General features: G+C 45.3%; 1 protein-coding gene across 1 annotated transcript in view; it reads left to right on the plus strand.

Moving 5' to 3' along the window:
- Positions 1 to 23,096, plus strand: part of LOC141134363 (uncharacterized) — a 55,051-nt gene extending 31,955 nt beyond the window's left edge. Inside the window, exon 2 of the mRNA XM_073623930.1 lies at positions 21,431 to 23,096. Coding sequence (XP_073480031.1) covers positions 21,431 to 23,096 — 1,666 coding nt within the window. The remainder of the gene's footprint in view (positions 1 to 21,430) is intronic.
- Positions 23,097 to 23,440: the final 344 nt, after the last annotated feature.

The raw sequence follows: 23,440 nt of genomic DNA on the forward strand, positions 1-23,440 counted from the left end.
TCAACATTTCCTCTTCAAACTCAGCAGGTGATGATTCCAGTTCCCAGTTCCGAAAGATATATGGGCTTCTATTCCACCCTCTTTCTGGTGCCCATGAAGAATGGAGGATGGAGGCCAGTAATAGATTTAAAAAGGCTCAATCATCACATACAACTGGAAAGTTTCAAGATGATGTCCTATCAAACCATCATCCAAGTGGGATGTTGTCTGTGAACCTGCAAGATACCCATTTCAATGTCCTCAATCCTAGAAGTATCTAAGGTTTGCAGTCAACCAAGTCTTCTATTTGGGTTGTGTACCTCCCTAAGGGTTTTCACCAAAGTCCTAATCACAGTTCTAGCAGCTCCAAGGGAGAGGGGACTCAGATTATATAATTATTTAGATGATATTTTGCTTCTGGCAGAGTCCGGCCAGCTGGTTGAGCACAGGAAGTTTCTGATGACAATGCTAATACAGTTCAGCTGGTTAATAAACCAGGAGAAGAGCCATCTTACGCCCAACTCCTCAAATGATATACCTGGGAGCTTTGTTGAACACTTCAAAGGGAATGGTATCTCTTCTGCCTCAGAAGGTGTTGACCATCATGCAGAAGATGAGAAAAGTGAGATCACGCTCTCACTTGACAGTTTTGAATTACTTAAGATTAATAGAATTAATGTATCCCAATGGTGCCATGGGCACACTGGCACCTGAGACACTTTCAACTGGGATTCCTGTCTCAATGGAAGAAACAGTACCTGTCCCAAATCATACGGTTTATGAGCACTATGCTCAGAGGTCTCCATTGGTGGACAGAGGAAACCGTCCTTTAAAGATTGTGTATGTTGTTGTATGTCTCCTGGGCCATAATTACAAAAGATGCCAGCATGTTAGGCTGGGGGGCACACTGCAGCCAGTTCTCTTTGGGCAGCATATCTAGCATTGATAAATTTAGTTTCTCAAATCAGAAACAGACCAGTACTTCTACAGATGGACAACAAAGAGGTATCATAGATCTGGCCTCAGGGGGAACACAAAGCAGGTCTCTACTGAGGGAAGTAGAACTTGTCATGCTATGGGCGGAAAGGAATTTAACATAATTGAGAGCAGTCTACCTGCCAGGTTGCCTGAATTTGGAGGCTGATCGCCTATCTCGAGAGTTACAAGACAACGATGAATGGTCTCTCCATCCACTGGTGTTCAAATAGATTGTGATTCTCTAGGGACTTCCCAAAATAGACCTTTTCCCTATGGCAACCAATACCAAGCTGCCAAGATTAATTTTGTGTCTGCCTCCTCCTCAGACAGAAGAAGTGTCTCTAGTCAATACTCACATAGTATACATTCTTTGCCTAATCGGCTAGTACGCTGACTCTATGTATCTACCTAGAGGCAATTACAGAATCTTCCTAACTGATACGGTATGTGAGTACTGTCTTTCTTTTTCTATGCTATTGTTAAAATGGAAATGTTTTCTATTTTGAGTTATAATTATATCTCTGTTATATATTTTTCTCTAATAAAAATGTATTAAACAAAAAAAAAGAATAGCCAATAAGAAGTGTTTTGGGTAATCCAGCCCCTTAATATTAATAGCCAGGAAAGCATAAGGAGTGCTGATAAAGTGCATAGGGAGAGATTAGTGTAGAAATTGTAGTTTTCAGCAGGTCTGTTAAAGTAGATCTAAATCCTTACTGAAAGGTAGTATCGATACGATTAGATGCTCTGCTAGAGTAATGCTCAGGGCCGGTGCTATCACAAGGCACACTAGGCAGCTGCCTAGGGCACACTGCTGCCTAGGGGCCCCAGACACTGGTTTCCTTCTGCGTCTGCATGCTCTGCAGGCTGCAGCATGTAACTAACTCAGTCCCAGGCAGCTGCTCAGTCCGACTGGTGGTGTAATTAGAGGTGCATCGCAGAACTGAAACCAGCACTAGAGGAAGCCGATGCTTCTTGTATAGCACTGCCTCCTGTAACATGGGTAGGCTAAAGGGGTGGAGTCAGGGGTGGAGCCAATGGGGGCGGCAAAATTAGGTTTCGCCTAGCGTGTCAAAAAATCTTGCATCAGCCCTGGTTATGCTGAACACAGTAATGTCTAAAAGAGCCCTGTGGTTAAAGCCTTGGGCAGCGAATGCGGCAATGAAACAAAATTGGTGTAGAAAACCCTTTCATGGCAAGGCACTTTTTGGAAAAAAGCTTTAAAAGGCCATTTCTCATGTAACAGGAGGAAAATCAGGCCTACACCCACAAAGCATACCAGGATCGATCAAGGGAACTGATTTTAGACAATCTTGACAGAACAAAGACCCCCAAGAGAGTCTGAAGAAGTACACAAGGGACTTTCCTGAATGCTCACAAACAAAAAGCTCTACCCAATACTCACACAAAGTCCTTTTGATGTGAGGTCTACCCAGGTGATCCCAGTACTAGCCAGACTAAAGCATTTCTCAGAGGATCCCTGGGTAGTCTTGACAGCCCATTTTGGATTCTTTTGGACTTTTCAGGCCACCCGCCTCACAATTTCTTTACACCTACAAGAGTTACAGTCTCTCAAAAAGCAAAGGTGCTTCAACATTTCCTCTTCAAACTCAGCAGGTGATGATTCCAGTTCCCAGTTCCGAAAGATATATGGGCTTCTATTCCACCCTCTTTCTGGTGCCCATGAAGAATGGAGGATGGAGGCCAGTAATAGATTTAAAAAGGCTCAATCATCACATACAACTGGAAAGTTTCAAGATGATGTCCTATCAAACCATCATCCAAGTGGGATGTTGTCTGTGAACCTGCAAGATACCCATTTCAATGTCCTCAATCCTAGAAGTATCTAAGGTTTGCAGTCAACCAAGTCTTCTATTTGGGTTGTGTACCTCCCTAAGGGTTTTCACCAAAGTCCTAATCACAGTTCTAGCAGCTCCAAGGGAGAGGGGACTCAGATTATATAATTATTTAGATGATATTTTGCTTCTGGCAGAGTCCGGCCAGCTGGTTGAGCACAGGAAGTTTCTGATGACAATGCTAATACAGTTCAGCTGGTTAATAAACCAGGAGAAGAGCCATCTTACGCCCAACTCCTCAAATGATATACCTGGGAGCTTTGTTGAACACTTCAAAGGGAATGGTATCTCTTCTGCCTCACAAGGTGTTGACCGTCATGCAGAAGATGAGAAAAGTGAGATCACGCTCTCACTTGACAGTTTTGAATTACTTAAGATTAATAGAATTAATGTATCCCAATGGTGCCATGGGCACACTGGCACCTGAGACACTTTCAACTGGGATTCCTGTCTCAATGGAAGAAACAGTACCTGTCCCAAATCATACGGTTTATGAGCACTATGCTCAGAGGTCTCCATTGGTGGACAGAGGAAACCGTCCTTTAAAGATTGTGTATGTTGTTGTATGTCTCCTGGGCCATAATTACAAAAGATGCCAGCATGTTAGGCTGGGGGGCACACTGCAGCCAGTTCTCTTTGGGCAGCATATCTAGCATTGATAAATTTAGTTTCTCAAATCAGAAACAGACCAGTACTTCTACAGATGGACAACAAAGAGGTATCATAGATCTGGCCTCAGGGGGAACACAAAGCAGGTCTCTACTGAGGGAAGTAGAACTTGTCATGCTATGGGCGGAAAGGAATTTAACGTAATTGAGAGCAGTCTACCTGCCAGGTTGCCTGAATTTGGAGGCTGATCGCCTATCTCGAGAGTTACAAGACAACGATGAATGGTCTCTCCGTCCACTGGTGTTCAAATAGATTGTGATTCTCTAGGGACTTCCCAAAATAGACCTTTTCCCTATGGCAACCAATACCAAGCTGCCAAGATTAATTTTGTGTCTGCCTCCTCCTCAGACAGAAGAAGTGTCTCTAGTCCATGGTCATGCAAGCTGGCCTGTGTCTTCCCTCTCTGGCCTCCTATATTAAGGTTTCGCTTGAGATTTTTGATAGAAACAATGATGGTAAAAGTGGTACTACTATACTAAACGAGATGCCCATGGTTTCCACTGGCAATGCACCTCAGCATATGCCCTCTGGTCAAGATTGCGCGCATTTCTTGTCTATTACCTTGCATCTGAATCCTCACAGATTGAACCTCCAAATATGGAAAGAGGTTCCAGTCCCAAGGCTGTTCCTCAGAAGTATTCTCAACTCTCCTTAAGGCCATAAAGCCTTCAAAAAACATTGTCTATGCTAAATCTGGGCCAAATTTAAAGCATTGGCAGTTGGCAGAGGTTTTGATTCTGTCTTACACCTTTGCCTCTCACCTATTGGATTTTCTCCTGGCAGGCCCAAATTTAGGCCTAGGTCTAAGTCTAAGTCTCGTGGTTCAGTTCTTCAAGGTTGTGAAGAAGATATTTCCCCCCGTCAAACAAGTTTCTTTATTGTACATCACGGGACACAGAGCAGCCATAGTAATTACTATGTGGGTTATACATATACGCTCCTTTACTGAAGGCCTCATTTGCTGTGGCCGGTGCAGCAGCACAGCCTGCAGTAGCAGCAATTGGCATTTTGCCAATCCCTAAAAGACCAAATTAAGCAGGTTATTAAGAGTGTTCCTGCTCAAGGAGAAGCAGCCCGAGAGTTAGCTGTGCTACCAAGGGCCTTATGTTTTGCAGTTGACGCTATTAAGGATTCTATTCATCAGGTGTCACGCCTTGCTCTCCTATCAGTGCATATGCATAGAATTCTCTGGTTAAAACATTGGTCGGCTGAATTGCCATGCAAAAAGCTATTGGCTGGTTTTCCCTTTCATGAGGAACAGTTGTTCAGGGATGATTTGGATAAATACATCCAAAAAATTTCAGGTGGTAAAAGTGCCCTTCTACCAGTTAAAAGAAGGAGTAGACGCCCTTAATTTAAGCGTTCTTCCTCTCCAGTACCAGGGGCGACAGCCTCCAGGCCTCTGTCGCCAGGTTCGAGAAGCAAGCCTCAAGGCCAAGCTCAAGGCCAGAAGAAGCCCTTGGGGCAGAAGCCTGCAAAACAGAGTCCCAATGCCTCCTTATGAAGGGCCGCCCCCGCTCGATCGAGTGGGGGGAAGCCTTCTGCAGTTTTCAGGGGCTTGGCAGGAAGAGATCCAGGACAGATGGGTCATCTCCACGGTATCTCTAGGCTACAAACTAGAGTTTCGGAAATCTCCACAGTTTCGTTTCCTAAAATCGAACGTTTCCAAGGCGCTAGACTGATTGATGTCTCAGGGAGTAATCATAGAGGTTCCCTCAGAAGAGCAGGGCATGGGGTTTTACTCAAATCTCTTCATGGTGCCAAAACCGAATGGAGATGTCAGGCCCATTCTAGATCTAAATCAGTTTCTAAGCATTCGCTCTTTTCGCATGGAGTCAATCCGGTCAGTTGTGTCCACCCTGCAGGGAGGAGAATTTCTAGCATCAATAGACATCAAGGATGCATATCTGCATGTGCCAATTTTCCTCGCTCACCAATTTCTGAGATTCGGGGTAGAACCGCGCCACTTTCAGTTCGTGGCCTTACCCTTTGGGTTAGCTACCGCGCCTCAGGTGTTCACAAAAGTTCTGGCCCTGGTACTAGCAAGACTAAGGAGCCAGGGTAAAGCAATAAGGGCATACCTAGACAACCTGTTTTTGATCGATTAGTCGGTTGCACAGCTAGACCAGAGTGTGTCCAGCACGGTCAAGTATTTGGAACACCTAGGTTGGATTCTCAACCTTGAAAAGTCAGCCTTACGACCAGTAAGAAGGCTGGAGTACTTGGGTCTCATTATAGACACAGCCCAAGAAAGAGTTTTTTTGCCTCAGGAAAGAGTCAGGACTATAAAAGATCTGGTCCATGTGGTCAAGGCAAAGAAGGGTCCTTCTATTCGCCTTTGTATGAGGTTGCAAGGAAAGATGGTGGCTTCTTTCGGAGTGGTTCCCTATGCTCAATTCCATGCAAGACTGTTATAAAACAGTATTCTATCTGCTTGGAACAAGAAAATCCAAGCCTTGGATTACCCAGTGTATCTGGCCCCGGGGTTGCGCCAGAGTCTCAGTTGGTGGTTGATAACCAAGAAGGGAAAATCCTTCATGCCGGTAACCTGGAAGGTAGTAATGACGGATGCCAGCCTCTTGGGCTGGGGAGCAGTCCTGGAAGAGAGCAATGTCCAGGGGAAGTAGTCAGAGTCAGAGAAAACCATGCCCATCAACATCCTATAGATTTAGGCGGCATGACTGGCTCTAATGACCTGGACATTCAGGTTGCAGGATTGACCCGTCAGGATACAATCCGACAATGCCACAGCAGTGGCTTACATCAATCACCAAGGGGCCACCAGTAGTCACGCAGCCCAAAGGGAGGTGAATCATATTCTGGTTTGGGCAGAGAAGGAAGTGGAGAATTGGCAGACGGATTTCTTGAGCCACCAACAATTATTCGCGGGAGAATGGTCTCTCCATCCCAACGTTTTTTCAGCCATTTGCCAAAAATGGGGGACCCCAGACATAGATCTGTTGGCTTCCAGATTTAACAAGAAGTTGGACAACTTTGTGTCAAGGACAAGGGATCCACTTGCATGCGGGACAGATGTGTTAGTAACCCCTTGGGATCAGTTTTCACTGATTTATGCGTTCCCCCCAGTTCAGCTGCTGTTGCGGCTACTACGCAGGATCAAAGAGGAAGGGAAGCTGGTGATACTAGTTGCCCTGGCAAGGCCCAGGAGATCCTGGTATGCAGAGATCGTAAGGTTGGCAGTAGGGAAGCCGTGGACTCTTCCGGACTTGCTTTCGCAAGGACCAGTGTTCCATCCTGCCTTACAGTCGCTAAATTTAACGGTTTGATTATTTGAAGCCCACGTTTTAAAGAATCAGGGGCTTTCAGGTTCAGTGGTAACTACCCAGATTAATGCAAGAAAGCTGGCCTCTAGGACCATTTACTATAGGGTCTGGAGGGCCTATGTTTCCTGGTGTGAGACAAAAAGATGGCATCCTCGGAAGTATGTCATAGGTAGAGTTCTTGCCTTCCTACAATTAGGAGTGGAAATGAAGCTAGCCCTGAGTACAATCAAGGGTCAGATCTCGGCCTTGTCAGTGTTTTTCCAAAGGCCGCTTGCTTTGCATTCTTTGATCCAGGCCTTTATACAAAGGGTAATGCATATAAATCCACCAGTTAAATCACCCTTGTGCCCATGGGATTTGAATCTAGTTTTGTTGGCTTTACAAAGACAGCCTTTTGAGCCGATGCACCACATCCCCTTGATCGTTTTGACAAGGAAGTTGGTGTTCTTAGTTGCAGTAACCTCCGCAAGAAGAGTATCAGGATTGGCAGCCTTCTCTTGTAAAGAGCCATAATCACTTATTATTAAGGATAAGGTGGTGTGGCGTCCTCACCCAACCTTTTTACCTAAGGTAGTATCCAGTTTTCATCTGAATCAAGATGTCTCCCTGCCTTCCTTTTTTCCAGAACCCTGTTCTGCGGAAGAAAAATTGTTACACTCTCTTGACGTAGTGAGAGCAGTTAGGATCTATCTGAAAGTGACAGATCAGATACTGAAAACTGATGCTTTGTTTGTGCTGTTGGAAGGGCCCAGGAAAGGGCAGGCAGCGTCAAAATCAACCATTTCAAAGTGGATTCCTCAGGTTATAATTCAGGCTTATGGTTTGAAAAGAAAGGTTCTGCCTTTTCAAGTTAGAGCGCACTCTACCAGAGCAGTGAGTGCTTCATGGGCGGTGCATCACCAAGCCTCTGTGACTCAGATTTGCAAGGCCGCGACTTGGTCGTCAGTGCATATATTCACTAAATTCTATCAGGGGGATGTAAGACGGCAAGAGGATGGCGCTTTTTGGCACAATGTACTGCAGGCAGCAGTATAGGTCCTCACGTCTGATGGAGGCCTTCCTTTATTTGTGATTCCTTCCCCTCAGAAGGCATTGCTTTGGGACATCCCACATGTAGTAATTACTGTGGCTGCTCTGTGTCCCGTGATGTACGATAAAGAAAATAGGATTTTTATAACAGCTTACCTGTAAAATCCTTTTCTTGAAGTACATCACGGGACACAGAGGTCCCTCCCCTCTTATTGGGATATATATATTGCCTTGCTACAAAAACTGAGTTACTTCCTGTATGGGAGGGGTTATATAGAGTGGGACTTCCTGTCTTTGAGTGTACCAGTGTCCATTCACCTATAGGTGGCGTATAACCCACATAGTAATTACTATGGATGCCGTGATGAACTCCAAGGAAAGGATTTTACAGGTAAGCTGTTATAAAAATCCTATTTTTTTCCCACTTGGGATCTCTCTTTTGTTCTGGAGGTCTTGGCAAAACATCTGTTTGCCTCATCCGAGTCTGCCTCCCTATGAATCTTAACTCTTAAGATGGTAATCCTAATAGCAGTCACTTTGGGCAGAAGCGTTTGAGAGTTACAAGCAAGATGAACATATCTTTTTCTACCCGGATAGGGTAGAATTACGCACTATTTAAGGATTCGATCCCAAAGTCTCTTCTTCCTCCAATCTTACAGAACTCTGCAGACTACCAACCTTTTCGGAACCAGAGAGGCTCCTTGCATGAACTGGATGTTTCCAACATCTTAAGATGCTATCTTCAGGCTACAGCACCATTCAGGGATTCAGTAAAAGTAATCATCATTCCCTGGGACAAACACAGGGGTAAGGCCCCTTTCGCACTTGTGCGACTTGTCCTGCGACTTGGGACTGCAAAGTCGCATGACAAGTCGTTCCCCCTGATTTCCAATGATAACCATTCATATACCTGCGACTTCAAGTCATGCCAACTTCAAAGTAGTCCCTGTACTGAGTTAAGAGCCATAGACCTCTAGTTTACACAGGCAATCCCTGAAATCACGTCGAAATTGCATCTAAATCACACAACTTTTAAGTTGCAGCACTGTGAAAGGGGCCTAAGGCAAGGTTTCCACTATTGCGACCCCAAAGTCACGCGATTTTCAGTGCGACTTTGCAATGCGACTTTGCAATGCGATTTTTGATGCGATTTAATTCGACTTTGATGTTATGCGATTTCGTCATAGTGACATAATTCTTTTTCCTGCTCAATCATTTCCCCCTTCCTCTTTCGTTGTCATGTGTTGTATAGTACTTAGCAAACATATTGACTATGCAATATGTTGGGTCGGCAGTCATTATGATATTATTGATAATAATAATGATAATATGACAATAACAAAACACAAAATGTAACCAGACTATTTTTTAAGAGCAAACTTTTCTTGTAAGAATGGATAAAAAATAAAGTTGTTTTTCGGTGAACTATACCATTTTTTGGTTGTTAATTTTGCCAACCTCAACAAATAAAAATAAATTAACATATATCAATTTGAACAACACCAAAAAAAAGGCATTAAAAAAACCCCAATATATACCGTAATCTGAATATTTTTTATTTGCAAAATCTTTTTGCAAGAATACACAAAAAAAAGTTGTTTTCGATGAACTACACCAATTTTTCAATTTTTGGTTGTTTTTTGGCAACCACAACAAATAAAACATAAATTCACAGTTATCAAAACAACACCAAAAAAAAAAAACAACTTACAATTGTTGGTATGTTTTTGGTTCAGTGGTCCCGGAACCTGAACTAGTGGATGGTCCAGGATAATCCACTGATGTTCCTGGGTAGTATTGCCTTTCCTGAAAAGGCGGAACCTGACTGGGTGTAGGTTGCATGAGTTGGTGAGTCGTTGGGGGGGGGCCAAGGGTGGAGGTAGTGGGGACAGGAACTGGATGTAACATGCGTGGCCATGAGGGATTTAGCATATTACCATACTTGTCACAGTATGGGGCCGCTTATTGGTGGGGCATACTGTGTACTTAGAAAGGGTGGGTACTGGTGATAAAGGGGATATGGGGGGGTTGCATAAATGCTAAGGATGTTGTTGGCTCCTCGCCCATAAAGGATTGAGCAGTTGACTTTATAGCCATCCTGAGTGCATAGTTTTTTCTCTCGGGAGACCTGTTTACATATTCCTAAAATTACAGTGAGAAATGCTGTGTCTTTTCACTGGCCATTTTAGTGGACCTCTCACTGATTTCCGAGCCCTAGCACTTCCCCTTGTAGATCTTTGAAAAGGCCTAGAGACTTTGCTAGGTCCTGGTTCAGCCTCCTCTTCATTAATGGAGTTTGTTGTTGACCTTCTTTCATCTACGAACAGTTCCTGGTCAACAGTGTCTTGGAAATGTTCTTCCTCCTCCTCCGCAGCAGTGTCCTCTGACTCCTCTTCTGGTGGCAAACCCTGTGTGCTGTCTTCCTAGCTTGCTTGGGTTCTGAAATACAAATAACAAATTGTTAAAGGAAGCATTACAGTTTTATATGTCAAATACCTTGAAATATGCCTGCTGATAACTTAAGCTGGATACACACTATCCAATTTCCTTTGGTTTTTTTCCTTCAGATTTACCAAGACCATATAATATGAGGTCAAACCTTAGGAGATTCAATTTGTATGCAATCAGGCAGGCCCTTGCACTTCATGGTTTTGGTAAATCTTAAGGAAAAAATCTGAAGAAAATTTAATAGTGTGTATGGGGCTTTACTCTTTTATTTCCAACACCGGTTTTAAAAATTTGAGATCCCGGGCATGGGCATATGGGGCTAATCTTTACTTCTTTTAATTTTCATAGCTACCGGTTGTAACAGTCTTTGAGACTTCTCCAGCGAGTTTGTAATGAGAGTGCAAAACATAAAGACAATACAAAGTTCAAAAATCACAAGCTATATATCCATGACACCTGCAGAATAATCTGCTGAAGAATGGGGTCAGGGCCATCTTTAATATTGTTTGGACCCTGGGGAAATATTATTACACACACAGATGGAGCTAGTTTCTTTCCTGCAGCCACAAGTTGCAGGAAAGAAACTAGCTAAATTCCCCCATCAACACAGACAGCGTTGATCGGGGATTCCCTCTTGCAAAACCATTGTGATCAGGTGAAGCAGGTGAAGCAGTCCCCACCAAGAGAACACAGTGCACATTATTACCACAAACCCATTGGTTGCTAGAGGTTACTGCACATTATTACCATACACCCATTGGTTGCTATAGGTTACTGCACATTATTACCACACACCCATTGGTTGCTAGAGGTTACTGCACATTATTACCACACCCATTGGTTGCTAGATGTTACTGCACATTATTACTACTCACCGATTGCCAGCAACTCACCCTGTGTCCTCCCCTCCAAGCAGCTTTGGTCCTGCCCCGCTATAAGAATAAAGAGGTGCAAGCTGCAAAGTGCTAAGCAGGCTATATAAACCACTTACTTTTTGCTGACCGTTCTGTAGCTAATAAAGAGTCCCAATAATAATAATAATAATTTCATAATATGTGCGAGCCACTTCCAACCATGCTCTCTCCTTCTTTACATGATCTTTGTAACATGGGTCTCTGAGGTCATATATTGCCAGACGTTGTCTGACAAGCCGAATGATTTCTTCATTGTCACGAACTTGTCGCTTGTTCTTTCTAGGCCTTGGCATGCTTCTTGCTGTCTTCCACACTCACGTACATATAGGAAGTGATGTCTTTGGTAGGAGCAGAGATCATGTGCTTCCGCAGACTTCTCTCCAAGTCGCAACAAAGTCGCAGTGACATTTACATGCGACTTCATTGCGACTTAATTACTTTCTGTGGAGAACAAGTTGCACCGAAGGCAGAACAAAGTAGTGCAAAAACCTTTAAATACATGGATTTTGACTTGTCATGCGACTTCACATGTGTCAAGTCGCATGACAACTCACAGTAGTGGATCAAGAAAAGCCGGTCCAGGTGAGTGAGTCTCTGGTTAATCCACACACACACTAGTCAGGTGCTAGCCCAGCTTGCATGCTGTGTAACATAAAAAAATAATTCTGGACAGCTGCACTTCCAAAAATCCTTTTATTGAAGCTACATATGACAAGTGGTTGACAGATGGAGCAGGGGACAAAGAAGTAGACGCGTTTTGCACAAATGTTAGCGCTTAGTCATTACCAGTAGCTCGTCTACCTCTTTGTCCCTTGCTCCATCTGTCAACCACTTGTCATATGAAGCTTCAAAAAAAGGATTTTTGGAAGTGCTGCCGTTCAGAATTATTTCTTTGTCTTGCAGTAGTGGAAACAGAGCCTAAAGAGGCAACCTCAAGAACTATTGCATCCTGGATAGTCAAACTGATCCATAATGCATACAGGGCTAATGGGTTGGATCCTCCTTCCTTGGTAAAAGCACATTCAACCAGGTCAGTCTCTGCATCATGGGCAGCTAGTGCAAATGTCTCTCTTGAGACTATTTGTAGAGCAGCGACTTGGTCTTTCCAGCACACGTTTATGAGGCACTACAGGGTAGACCCAGGGGCTCTCACTTAGGTGGAATTTGGGAATAAGACAAATTAATCAGCTCTTGTCTTTTCTTAACCACTTCAGCCACTGAGGATTTGGCTGCCCAATGGCCGGGCAATTTTTTGCGATTCGGCACTGCGTCGCTTTAACTGACAATTGCGCGGCCGTGCAATTGTGGCTCCCAAACAAAATTGATGTCCTTTTTTTCCCCAAAATAGAGCTTTCTATTGGTGGTATTTGATCTCCTCTGCGGTTTTTATTTTTTGCGCTATAAACAAAAAAATAGCGACAATTTTGAAAAAAAAACAATATTTTTTACTTTTTGCTATAATAAATATCCCCAAAAAATATATAAAAAAACAAATTTTTTCCTCAGTTTAGGCTGATATGTATTCTTCTACATATTTTTGGTAAAAAAAATTTGCAATAAGTGTATATTGATTGGTTTGCGCAAAAGTTATAGCGTCTACAAAATAGGGGATAGATTTATGGCATTTTTATTATTAATTTTTTTTAATTAGAAATGGCGGCGATCTGTGATTTTTATCATGACTGTGACATTATGGCGGACACATCGGACACTTTTGATGCTATTTTGGGACCATTGTCATTTATACAGCGATCAGTGCTATAAAAATGCACTGATTACCGTGTAAATGACACTGGCAGTGAAGGGGTTAACCAATAGGGGGCAGAGAAGGGGTTAAGTGTGTCCTAGGGATGTGTTCTAACTGTGTGGGGGCTGGGCTACGAGCGACATGACATTGATCACTGCTCCTGATCACAGGGAGATTCACAGGTAGATCACTGTCCTGTCACTAGGCAGAACAGGGAAATGCCTTGTTTACAAGATTAGATTTCTGCGTCTATAGACACGAATGCCAGACTCAGCCCTGCCCCCCGGCCCTCGCGTCATTGGAGTTGATTAGCAGCAGCACGAGCCACTGGCTGTGCTGCTATCAATCTATCCAATGAAGAGCCGAGAAGACCGAGCAAAGGAAGAGCGCATTTGCGACGTGAGATTTTCCAGGGCTCAGGTAAGTAAAATGGGGGGGCTGGGGGGCCAGTGATCGCAAGATGTTTTTTCACCTTAATGCATAGATTGCATTAGGGTGGAAAAACATGAACCTTTACAGCCCCTTTAAACACTAAACCATTAGAACCCCCAAACATTATATATATATTTTTTAGCAGAGACCCTAGAGAATAAAATGGTGGTTGTTGCAATATTTTATGTCACGCTGTATTTGTGCAGTGGTCTTTCAAACACAATTTTTTGGGAAAAAAATACACTTTGTTGAATTAAAAAAAAATAATGTTTTTTGGTATAATATGAAAGATGATGTTACACCCCAAGAACCATGAGAGAATCGTGATCTTTATTCTAAGCAAAAAAAAGTTATTCTCATTTTAGCCAGAATTGTGCAGCTCTACAGGAAAGCGTTAGAATCGCTTCCCACACTCCGCTTGAGTACTTCCGTCAGTACACTGCTTCCTCCAGTCTGGACCTTCAGATACCAGATATTACAGCCACATATTGCAACCAGGAACCAGGCGAGACTAGCCCAGTTACAAAACTGGAACACTTTATTTTTAACTCAGACACATACTTTTATAACCCACAGGAGGACATCCCCCCTCCTGATCATATTACCCTAACAATATAAACTGTAACCAGAAACATACATTACAACAACTGACATACTATAAACATTACATTAATTAGCCACCTGGATTACTCAGATGTCTCATTGCAGGTCAGACTTGGCGGCTTCAAGCTCAGAAGTTACAATACACATTAACATAAGTATAAACACAGAGCACCTTCAGACAATAGCAGGAGACCTCAGTAGCAGACTGTCTGGCTCCTACACAGTTTCAGAGGCAAATGTGACCAGCTCTTTCAATAACAATTATAGTTCAGAATCAAACAAGCCAGGAGTAGTCTTTATATATTTCCTGGGAAATATTGTGGATAAATATTACTGTCCCATCTGAAGTAATCCAAACCACGTTCTCAGTGTCCATTAAGTAGTGGTCCACCATTAGAGAATGATCTGCTCTCTCCCTGGGCCATAGTCAGTAAGAGGCTTGCTCCTAGTCCTCTTCAGAAGCCCCTATCTTGGTTAGGTCTGTCAGATTTCTTCCCCATCAAAAGTCAACTAAGTAGGTCCCAGACCTCCACCTTGTCTGGGCATGCATTACTCGAGCAGAGTGAACTCACATAGGTGGACAACCTGATTTCCATTGTTGGCTGCAGGAAGGGTTACCGTCAGTAGGTGTGGGACAGAGGTCATTGACTCTCTGTCCGGCCGCAAGCACTTCAGCTGGGTGGTCTTTACCATTCCATGGCTCGGTCTGTGGTTGGGCAGAGGGGCTGACTGCCCCAGTTACCATAAGCTGTGGAGACACTGTAGGTGCTAGGCAGAGGCCAGCGGGAGTAGAAGCTTCACTACCTCAGCTTGTCGCTGAGGAGAGGGGCCGACTGCACCAGCTCCCTGGAACTCTGTAGTTGTTTCTGGTACTGGGCAAAGGTTGGTAGCACTCTGCCCTGTTGCCAGCACTTCTGCTGGGGACCCCACATAATCCGCTCTGGTTAACTGTTGAAGAGGTAGGCCGGCTTCCTCCACTCCCAGACTGTGGATCAGCCACTGGGGAGATAAGCTGATTGTTGCATCTCCCAGACTCCCGGTCTCTGGCTGTAGAGCGAGGACGACTTCCTTCCCTCCTGAGTCCCTACTCTGCTGTTGGAGAGGGAGGATGACAACCTCCTATCCCTTGATCCTGATCTGCTGCTGGGGATTGATTGCCACCTTCTCACCCTGGGCCTCCAGAACTGCGCAGGTGAGGGTCATAGGTCTTGGACCCTCTGTCCAGTTGTCAGCGCTTCAGCTGGAGAAGTTTCTTGTAACTCCACAGATGCTGCTGGCAGGAAATCCAATGCCCCTGTCAGTTGTGGGAGAAAGGCCGGCTGCCTCTTCTCTCAGGAGGGCTGAAGCTGTTGTTGGTGCTGGGCAGAGCTCAGTGATGTTCTGTCCTGATGCCAGCTCTTCTGCTGGGTTGGTGTTATCATTCTGGGGGGCCGTCTGCTGCTAGGATGCCCTTTCTCTGGTACTGTCTCCCAGGTGCACGGATCCTTGTTGCGGAGGGGGAATGGCTGCTTCCCCTCCCTGCATCTCTGAAATCCACTGGGGAAGAAAAACCACCACCTTCTCACTTTGGGCTTCCAAAACTGCCACAGGTGTGGAGCAGGGGTTTGCAGTACTCTGTCCTGCTGGCAGCACTTCTACTGGAGGTTCACTAGGTGGTTCCTCCTCTACAGAAAGGTCTATTAAATCCCCAGTCTCTGGAATTGCTGAAAGTCCAGGGCATGGGCTGGTGGCCATTGGGCCCAGTGCCCACACTTTGGCAGGTAACTCATCATCCATAACATCCTCCGATGAACAGTCAAGTAAATCCATGCTTTCTATGATCCATGGCTGGGGAATGAGGACAGCTTCCTCTTCTCCCCAGCAATTGAACTGTCGTTGGACAGACGCATTTCTCCATCCAAGCTCATCCTGTGCCGAAACAGGTTCGTCAAGGTCAGTCAACACTTGCTGCATCTACCATAAGACCTCCTCTTCCATAGCTGCAGGCAGAGATTGCCTGCACTGGTACTCTGCCCCATTGCCGACACTTCAGCCGAGATTTCAGGACTGTCGGTGGGTACTTGTGGATAGTCCCAGGTAAAGGGAGCCCAGCCCTGGCGCTGAGCAGAGTCTAACAGCTGTCTGTAGGTGATCTCCAGCTCTCATTCCTGAATGGCCAGAAACTCCATATCTTCCAGTGCCCAGTGCCCAGTGCACTTGCAAGATGTTCAGCATCTCTTCTTTGGAATCCATTATTCCCTCCAACTGCCACTCCAGATCGCTCCCAAAGTTAGGGTTCCTTGACAGTTTCCCGGCTGTCCCAGGCCGCCGTAGCCAAAGCCTTCCATTGGGCTGTCATCTGCTATCCAAGGCATGCTTGGGCTACATGCCACTGGGAAGCTCTATAGCTGTCAGTGATGCCATATGCAGGCATACAGCAAGGGTGATTAGATCAGTTTGAGGGAGGCTCCCGCTGTGCGACGTGTTTCCTCTTATGACGGTTCTTAAATAACGGGGGGGCGGGGCCACCCGGTGACCCCGCCCCCTCTGACGCACGGTGACTTGACGGGACTCCCCTGTGACGTCACGGGGAATGCCACAGGGAAGTCCCGTCATGTCCCGTGCGTCAGAGGGGGGCAGAGTCACCGGGTGGCCCCACCCCCCATTATTTAAGAACCGTCAGAAGAGGAGACGCGTCACACAGCGGGAGCCTCCCTCCATGCCAGCATGGGTGCGGAGCGGCCCGGAGAAGATGATGAAGAAGAGAAGAAGATGAAGAAGAAAAGAAGATGAAGAAGAGAAGAAGATGAAGAGAAGAGCGGGAGCCTCCCCCCATGCCATGGGTGCGGAGCGGCCCGAGGAGAAGAAGATAGAAGACGCCGCGGAGGAGATGCTGGACGAGAACACCAGAGGAAGAACCAGAAGAGCCAGAAGAACCAGAAGAAGATAAAGGAAGAAAGAAGAAGCATTTAAATAAAGGAATTGTCAAAAACTGTCTCTTGTCATTTTTAACATTTTTGACAGTTTTTTAGTGAAATGGTAGGGGTACTTTTGTACCCCCTTACCATTTCACACAGGGGGGGTGGGATCTGGGGGTCCCCTTGTTAAAGGGGGTTTCCAGATTCCAATAAGCCCCCCGCCCGCAGACCCCCACAACCACCGGCCAGGGTTGTGGGGATGAGACCCTTGTCCTCATCAACATGGGGACAAGTTGTTTTGGAGGGCTACCCCAAAGCACCCTCCCAATGTTGAGGGCATGTGGCCTGGTACGATTCAGGAGGGGGGGCGCTCTCTTGTCCCCCCTCTTTTCCTGCGGCCTGCCAGGTTGCGTGCTCGGATAAGGGTCTGGTATGGATTTTTGGGGGGACCCCACGCCGTTTTTTTTTTTACATTTTGGCGCGGGGTTCCCTTTAAAATCCATACCAGACCTGAAGGGTCTGGTATGGAATTTAGGGGGACCCCCACATCATTTTTTTTTAAATTTTGGCCGGGGTTCCCCTTAATATCCATACCAGACCTGTAGGGCCTGGTATGGAATTTAGGGGGACCCCACGTCATTTTTTTAAAAATTTTGGCCGGGGTTCCCCTTAATATCCATACCAGACCTGTAGGGCCTGGTATGGAATTTAGGGGGACCCCCACGTCATTTTTTTTTAAATAATTTTGGTTCGGGGTTCCCCTGTGGGGAATTCCCATGCTGTTTTTATCAATGAACTTTTATGTGTATTGTCGGACCAGCAATGCAATAGCCGCGAGTAGTTTTAAATGACTTTTTTTCCTTTGAAATGCCATTTTGCTGTCAGACTGTTCTAAACACGGGAAACATGCGCCCCTTTACAGGCATACTATAGACACCTCCCATGTACGAAATTTAAAGGGATATTACACTTTTATTGTTTGACTTTAAGCATTATTAAAATCACTGCTCCTGAAAAAACGGCAATTTTTAAAACTTTTTTTTGCATTGATCCATGTCCCCTGGGGCAGGACCAAGGTCCCCAAACACTTTTTATGACAATAACTTGAATATAAGCCTTTAAAATTATCACTTTTGATTTCTCTCATAGACTTTTAAAGGGTGTTCCCGGCATTCGAATTTGTCGCGAACACCCCAAATTGTTCGCTGTTCGGAGAACTTGCGAACAGCCGATGTTCGAGTCGAACATGAGTTCGACTCGAACTCGAAGCTCATCCCTACTCAATACTATGTTTTGGTTGCTTTTAGCGGATTCCCAACCTGAGAATAACCCCAAGAGCAGAGGAAAACACTTAGTAATGGCAACTCTATATCAGATCATTTTCCTCTACATACATTGGTTCTATGAGTGCAGGAGGAGAGCAGAATAATGACCTTCTCTTATGTCAGACCTCTCTCTTCTGTCCGCTGACACCACAGGCCCAACTACAAACACTGTACTCAAATCAACATTCAATGGCTTAACTCCCAAGGTAAACTATCCCACACATATACAGAGCCCTGAACATGTGTGTGCATGCACGTATGACACCAGTAGCTTCAGTCCCTTGGAAGAAGGATGAGGCCTTGGATCTTCGGCTAGCCACTTTGGTTGGTGCACTTAAACTCCTACTTGGCAAAGTGTATCTGTGGTATACTGACAGTATCCGAATAATGAAGATGGACACTGTGATTGCTTAACCAGAGAGTGGGATGATGCCTGTGTGAGCACCACTCACATTCACAGAGTCAGTGAGCAGGAAAAAGGAGGGGGGAAAATTCCTCCCTGCAGGGATTGACAGACTCTCTCCCTCAGGAGAACCTGCACATTTTGCGGCGGCGGCCAGAGCAGATTGCAGGGCCATGGGGCACCCACTACACTTTTTATCCCATGACTCGCATAGGCCCACTGATTTCAAGCTTTAAATACTTCCAGGGTCAATACTGTAGCTTTGCTCCACATAGGGGATCCTGAGGAAGTCACGTGACTACACTTGTAGGACGGGGAGGTGACACAAGCTGGAACCAGAAGTGATGTGGGAGCCGCAGTCCAGCTTTCTGTAATTAAAAAGGGATACTTGATGTTTTAAGTGTAAGTGCATGTCTATATTAATAAATTGTTTTACCGCATACTACACTACGAGGAGTCCTTGTGTTATGTGAGTTGAATTGCAGAACCAAAGTAGTGGGACACTCGATCTTTTAAAGGACCATACACCGGGGAATATGGATGTGTAAAAAGTGGCATCACAAGAAGGGAAGCTAAGAGGAGTAGAGTCTGGGAGTGACCCTTTAAAGGGGAAAGTGCACTTTGAGGTCTATGGTCTATGAATGAAGTTGAGCACATTGGTGGATAGGTGGTTCGAGTCACTACACATTGTGTGATTGATTTCTGAAGACACAAAGGTTGGAATTTGAACAATCATGGTACAGAGGATGAGTGCCAGGACAAGGTCATCTACAGCCCAGGCAAACATGCTCCCCCAAGATGTATGAGCATTATGTGTCAGTAACCCCCCAAAAATCACAGTGCACTATTCTGCATGCTTACCCCTAAGCATAAATCCCCCCTCCTCCCAGCACAAATCGCCCCCCTGCTGAAATCCCTCCTCTCAGCAAAAATCTTTGCCCCTCCACACCCCAAAATCCCCCTAGCTCAAAAGCCTGCCCCCCCAAAAAAAATTCACTCCTAGCACAAATCCTCTATTCCTAAAAATTTCCCCTCCTAGTGCACATCTTATTTCCCCCTCTTCAAATCCCCCCTCCCAGCACAAATTCCCCACAAATGCCCCTTCCTGGCAAACATCTTCTTCCCCCATCCCCCCTCCCAACACAAATCCCCCTAAATCACCACACTAAGCACCCCCCCAAAAAAAATCCCTCCTAGAAAAATACTTACCCCCTGCCGAACTTCCCCTGTCCAACACAGATCCCCCCCAATCTCCTTGTGGTGCCTCCCACCTCATATGACACCACAGTGCCCAGGGCAGCCGCCCCTCCTGCCCACCACTTATCCCCGCCCTGCAGAGGATATTTATACCAGAGACTGATTTATACATGAGGATGTACATATATGTTAAAGAAGAACTGAAAACGGTTTTAACCACTTCAGCCCCGGAAGATATGGTTGCTCAATGACCAGGCCTTTTTTTGCGATTTGGCACTGCGTCGCTTTAACTGACAAGTGCGCGGATGTGCGACACTGTACCCAAACAAAATTGTCGTCCTTTTTTCTCCACAAATAGAGCTTTCTTTTGGTGGTATTTGATCACCTCTTCGGTTTTTATTTTTTGCGCTATTAACAAAAGAAGAGCGACAATTTTGAAAAAAAAACACAATATCTTTTACTTTTTGCTATAATAAATATCCCCAATTTTTTTTTTAAAAACTAATTTTTTCCTCAGTTTAGGCCAATATGTATTCTTTTACATATTTATGGTAAAATCACAATAAGTGTGTATTGATTGGTTTGTGCAAAAGTTATAGCATCTACAAAATAGGGAATAGATTTATGGCATTTTTATTATTATTTTTTTTTACTAGTAATGACGGCGATCTGTGATTTTTATCGGGACTTGGATATTGTGGCAGACAAATTGGACACTTTTGACACATTTTTGGGACCAGTGACACTTATACAGCGATCAGTGCTATAAAAATGCACTGATAACTGTATAAATGTCACTGGCAGGGAAGGGGTTAACACTAGGGGGCGATCAAGGGGTTAAATCTGTTCCCTTGGTGTGTTCTAACTGTAGGGGGGATGGGACTGACTAGGGGAAGAGAGAGATTGGTGTTCATACTTAGTATGAACACACGATCTGTCTCCTCTCCTCTGAGAGAACCGGGATCTGTGTGTTTACGCACACACATCCCTGTTCTCGTTCTGTAACGAGCAGGTGTCCGGCGGTCATCATGTCTGCCGTGCACTCGCATTGGCTCCAGGGACACGCTTCGGGCGCACGTGCGTGTCGCTGGAGGCGTCTTAAAGAGTTAAAGAGCCGACGTACAGCTACGACGGCTCCTGCAGGGGAGCCAACCTGCCGCAGTATAACTGCGGCGGCTGGTCCGGAATCGGTTAAGGAATGCAACACGAGAGACCGATTTATTTATTGTTTTGAGTCAGTTTACGGAAAAACACATTTCTTTTGGATTGATTTGATTTGATTTATTTGCACATATAAGATTTGTGAATAGAAATTGAGACTTTATAGCAGGTGCATCCTGGTTTGAGGTAATCTGTGGGAACACAATTATTTGTTCACAGCAATCAGAATTGGGAGTGTTATTTACATTTGTAGTATAAGGAGCACATATTATCAGGTAGTGCAGGATTGCCCTCTCTATATTTTGGGGGTACAAGTATTGGAGTATATGTGTGCCATGTATAGTGTGAGGAGGCTCTCTGAAACCACACCCCTTTTCAGCATGATGTAGCCACGTCCACCTTTCACCTCAGTGTACTGAGTGTGCCGCATTTCTTCTCTATACTAATCTTTATTACTGCAAGAAAATCCTCCCTCCTGTGTACTCTGATCTCTGGTAAATTATTACAGACATCGTCCACCTTCACCCTGTGTAGGAGGATGTGACCAACCCAACTGTGTTCTTCACCGGTGTCCGAGACCTTCACTGTCATTCCTGCTGTCAGCGATGGCGTCTGCTAATCTGAGAGCTGAGCTGAAATGTTCCGTCTGTCTGAACATTTATACAGATCCTGTAACCCTGAGATGTGGACACAACTTCTGCCGGGTCTGTATTGGTCGTGTGCTGGATACACAGGAGGGGTTTGGAGAATATTCCTGTCCTGAGTGCAGAGATAAGTCTCAGGATCGGCCTGCACTGCAGAAGAACATAACACTGTGTAACATAGTGGAGAATTTCCTGTCTGCTCAGCCAGATCAGGAGGAGTCCGGGGTCTTCTGTACTTACTGTGTGGACTCTCCTGTACCTGCTGTTAGATCCTGTCTGCTCTGTGAGGTTTCTCTGTGTGATAAACACCTGAGAGTCCACAAAAAGTCCCCAGAACACATCTTAACTGACCCCACCTTGTCCATGGAGAGCAGGAAATGCTCTGTCCATAAGGAAGTTTTGAAGTATTTTTGCGCCAAAGATAATGCCCGTATCTGTGTGTCCTGCAGTTTGGCTGGAGAACATCGGGGACACCAGGTGGAGACACTGGATGAGGCTTCTGAGAAGAAGAAGGAGACACTGAGGAATGTTCTGCAGAAACTTCTGACAAAGAGAGAGGAGACGGAGGAAAGAGTCCAGAGTCTGCAGGAACACAGGAGGAAAGTAGAAGAAGAAGCAGCTGGTGACACCGAGAGAGTCACTGTCCTGTTTAGAGATCTCAGGAGACGTCTGAAAGACCTGGAGAAGGGAGTCCTGAGGGAGATATCTGTGCAGGCAGAGCGGATCTCCATCTCCATCCGGGATCTGGAAATAAAGAAGGAGGAGCTGTCCAGGAAGATACGTCACATTGAGGAGCTGTGTAACATGAGGGATCCACTGACTGTCTTACAGGAATCAGACACAGGTGACTTGTGTGATACTGAGGATGGAGATAATGAGGACAGAGAGAGACATGAGGAACTCCTCCATGATGAAGGGGGTCTGGATGTGGCTGGGGTCTTACACACTGGTTTATCTGATATAATAACAGAGGTAAATGTATACTTCTACATACAGGGAGCTGCAGACATATCACTGGATGTAAACACAGCTCATAATGATCTTCATATATCAGATGACAGGAAAACTGTATCCAGGTCAGATAGATACCAGAATCGCCCCAAAACACCAGAGAGATTTCAGTGTTATCAGGTGTTGAGCAGTCGGAGTTTCTCCTCAGGGAGACATTACTGGGAAGTGGATGTCGGGGGATCAGAGAGCTGGAGAGTCGCGATGTGTTACCCCAGTATAGACAGGGGAGGAGAGCAGTCAGGGATTGGAAGGAATAAGAAGTCCTGGGGTTTGGACAGGACTGGTGATCAGTATTCAGAGATACACGACTGTAATAAGATCCTCTTACCCACCAATCCCTCCAGTAACAGAGTCAGGATATATCTGGATTATGAGGCCGGGCGGATCTCCTTTTATGATCTGTGTGAACCGATCCGACATCTCCACACCTTCACCACCACCTTCACTGAGCCCCTCCATGCTGGGATAGGTGTATGGGGAGGTTGTGTAAAGATCTGTGGGGGGAATCAGGAGATGTGAGAACTCGTCCCAGAGACTGATGATGTCACAGGGAGGAGGGATGGGATTGGTAGAATATTCAGCCAATGGGATAAAGCAGTGGGTGGGACTATCTATCTATCTATCTATCTATCTATCTATCTATCTATCTATCTATCTATCTATCTATCTATCTATCTATCTATCTATCCCATGACAATCTGACATATAAGGCTGGCCATACATTATACAATTTGCTTCCACAATCTCCCTCCTCCTGCCCCTCCCCCTACTCTTTGCCCCTCCCCCCACATGCAGTCGCTCTGTGCGGGGTGCAGTGCGGGCACTGTGATTGGATAGGATGTGGTCACCTCTCCTTCCTTTCC

Source organism: Aquarana catesbeiana, linkage group LG03, assembly GCF_042186555.1.
Source record: "Aquarana catesbeiana isolate 2022-GZ linkage group LG03, ASM4218655v1, whole genome shotgun sequence".
Classification (NCBI taxonomy): domain Eukaryota; kingdom Metazoa; phylum Chordata; class Amphibia; order Anura; family Ranidae; genus Aquarana; species Aquarana catesbeiana.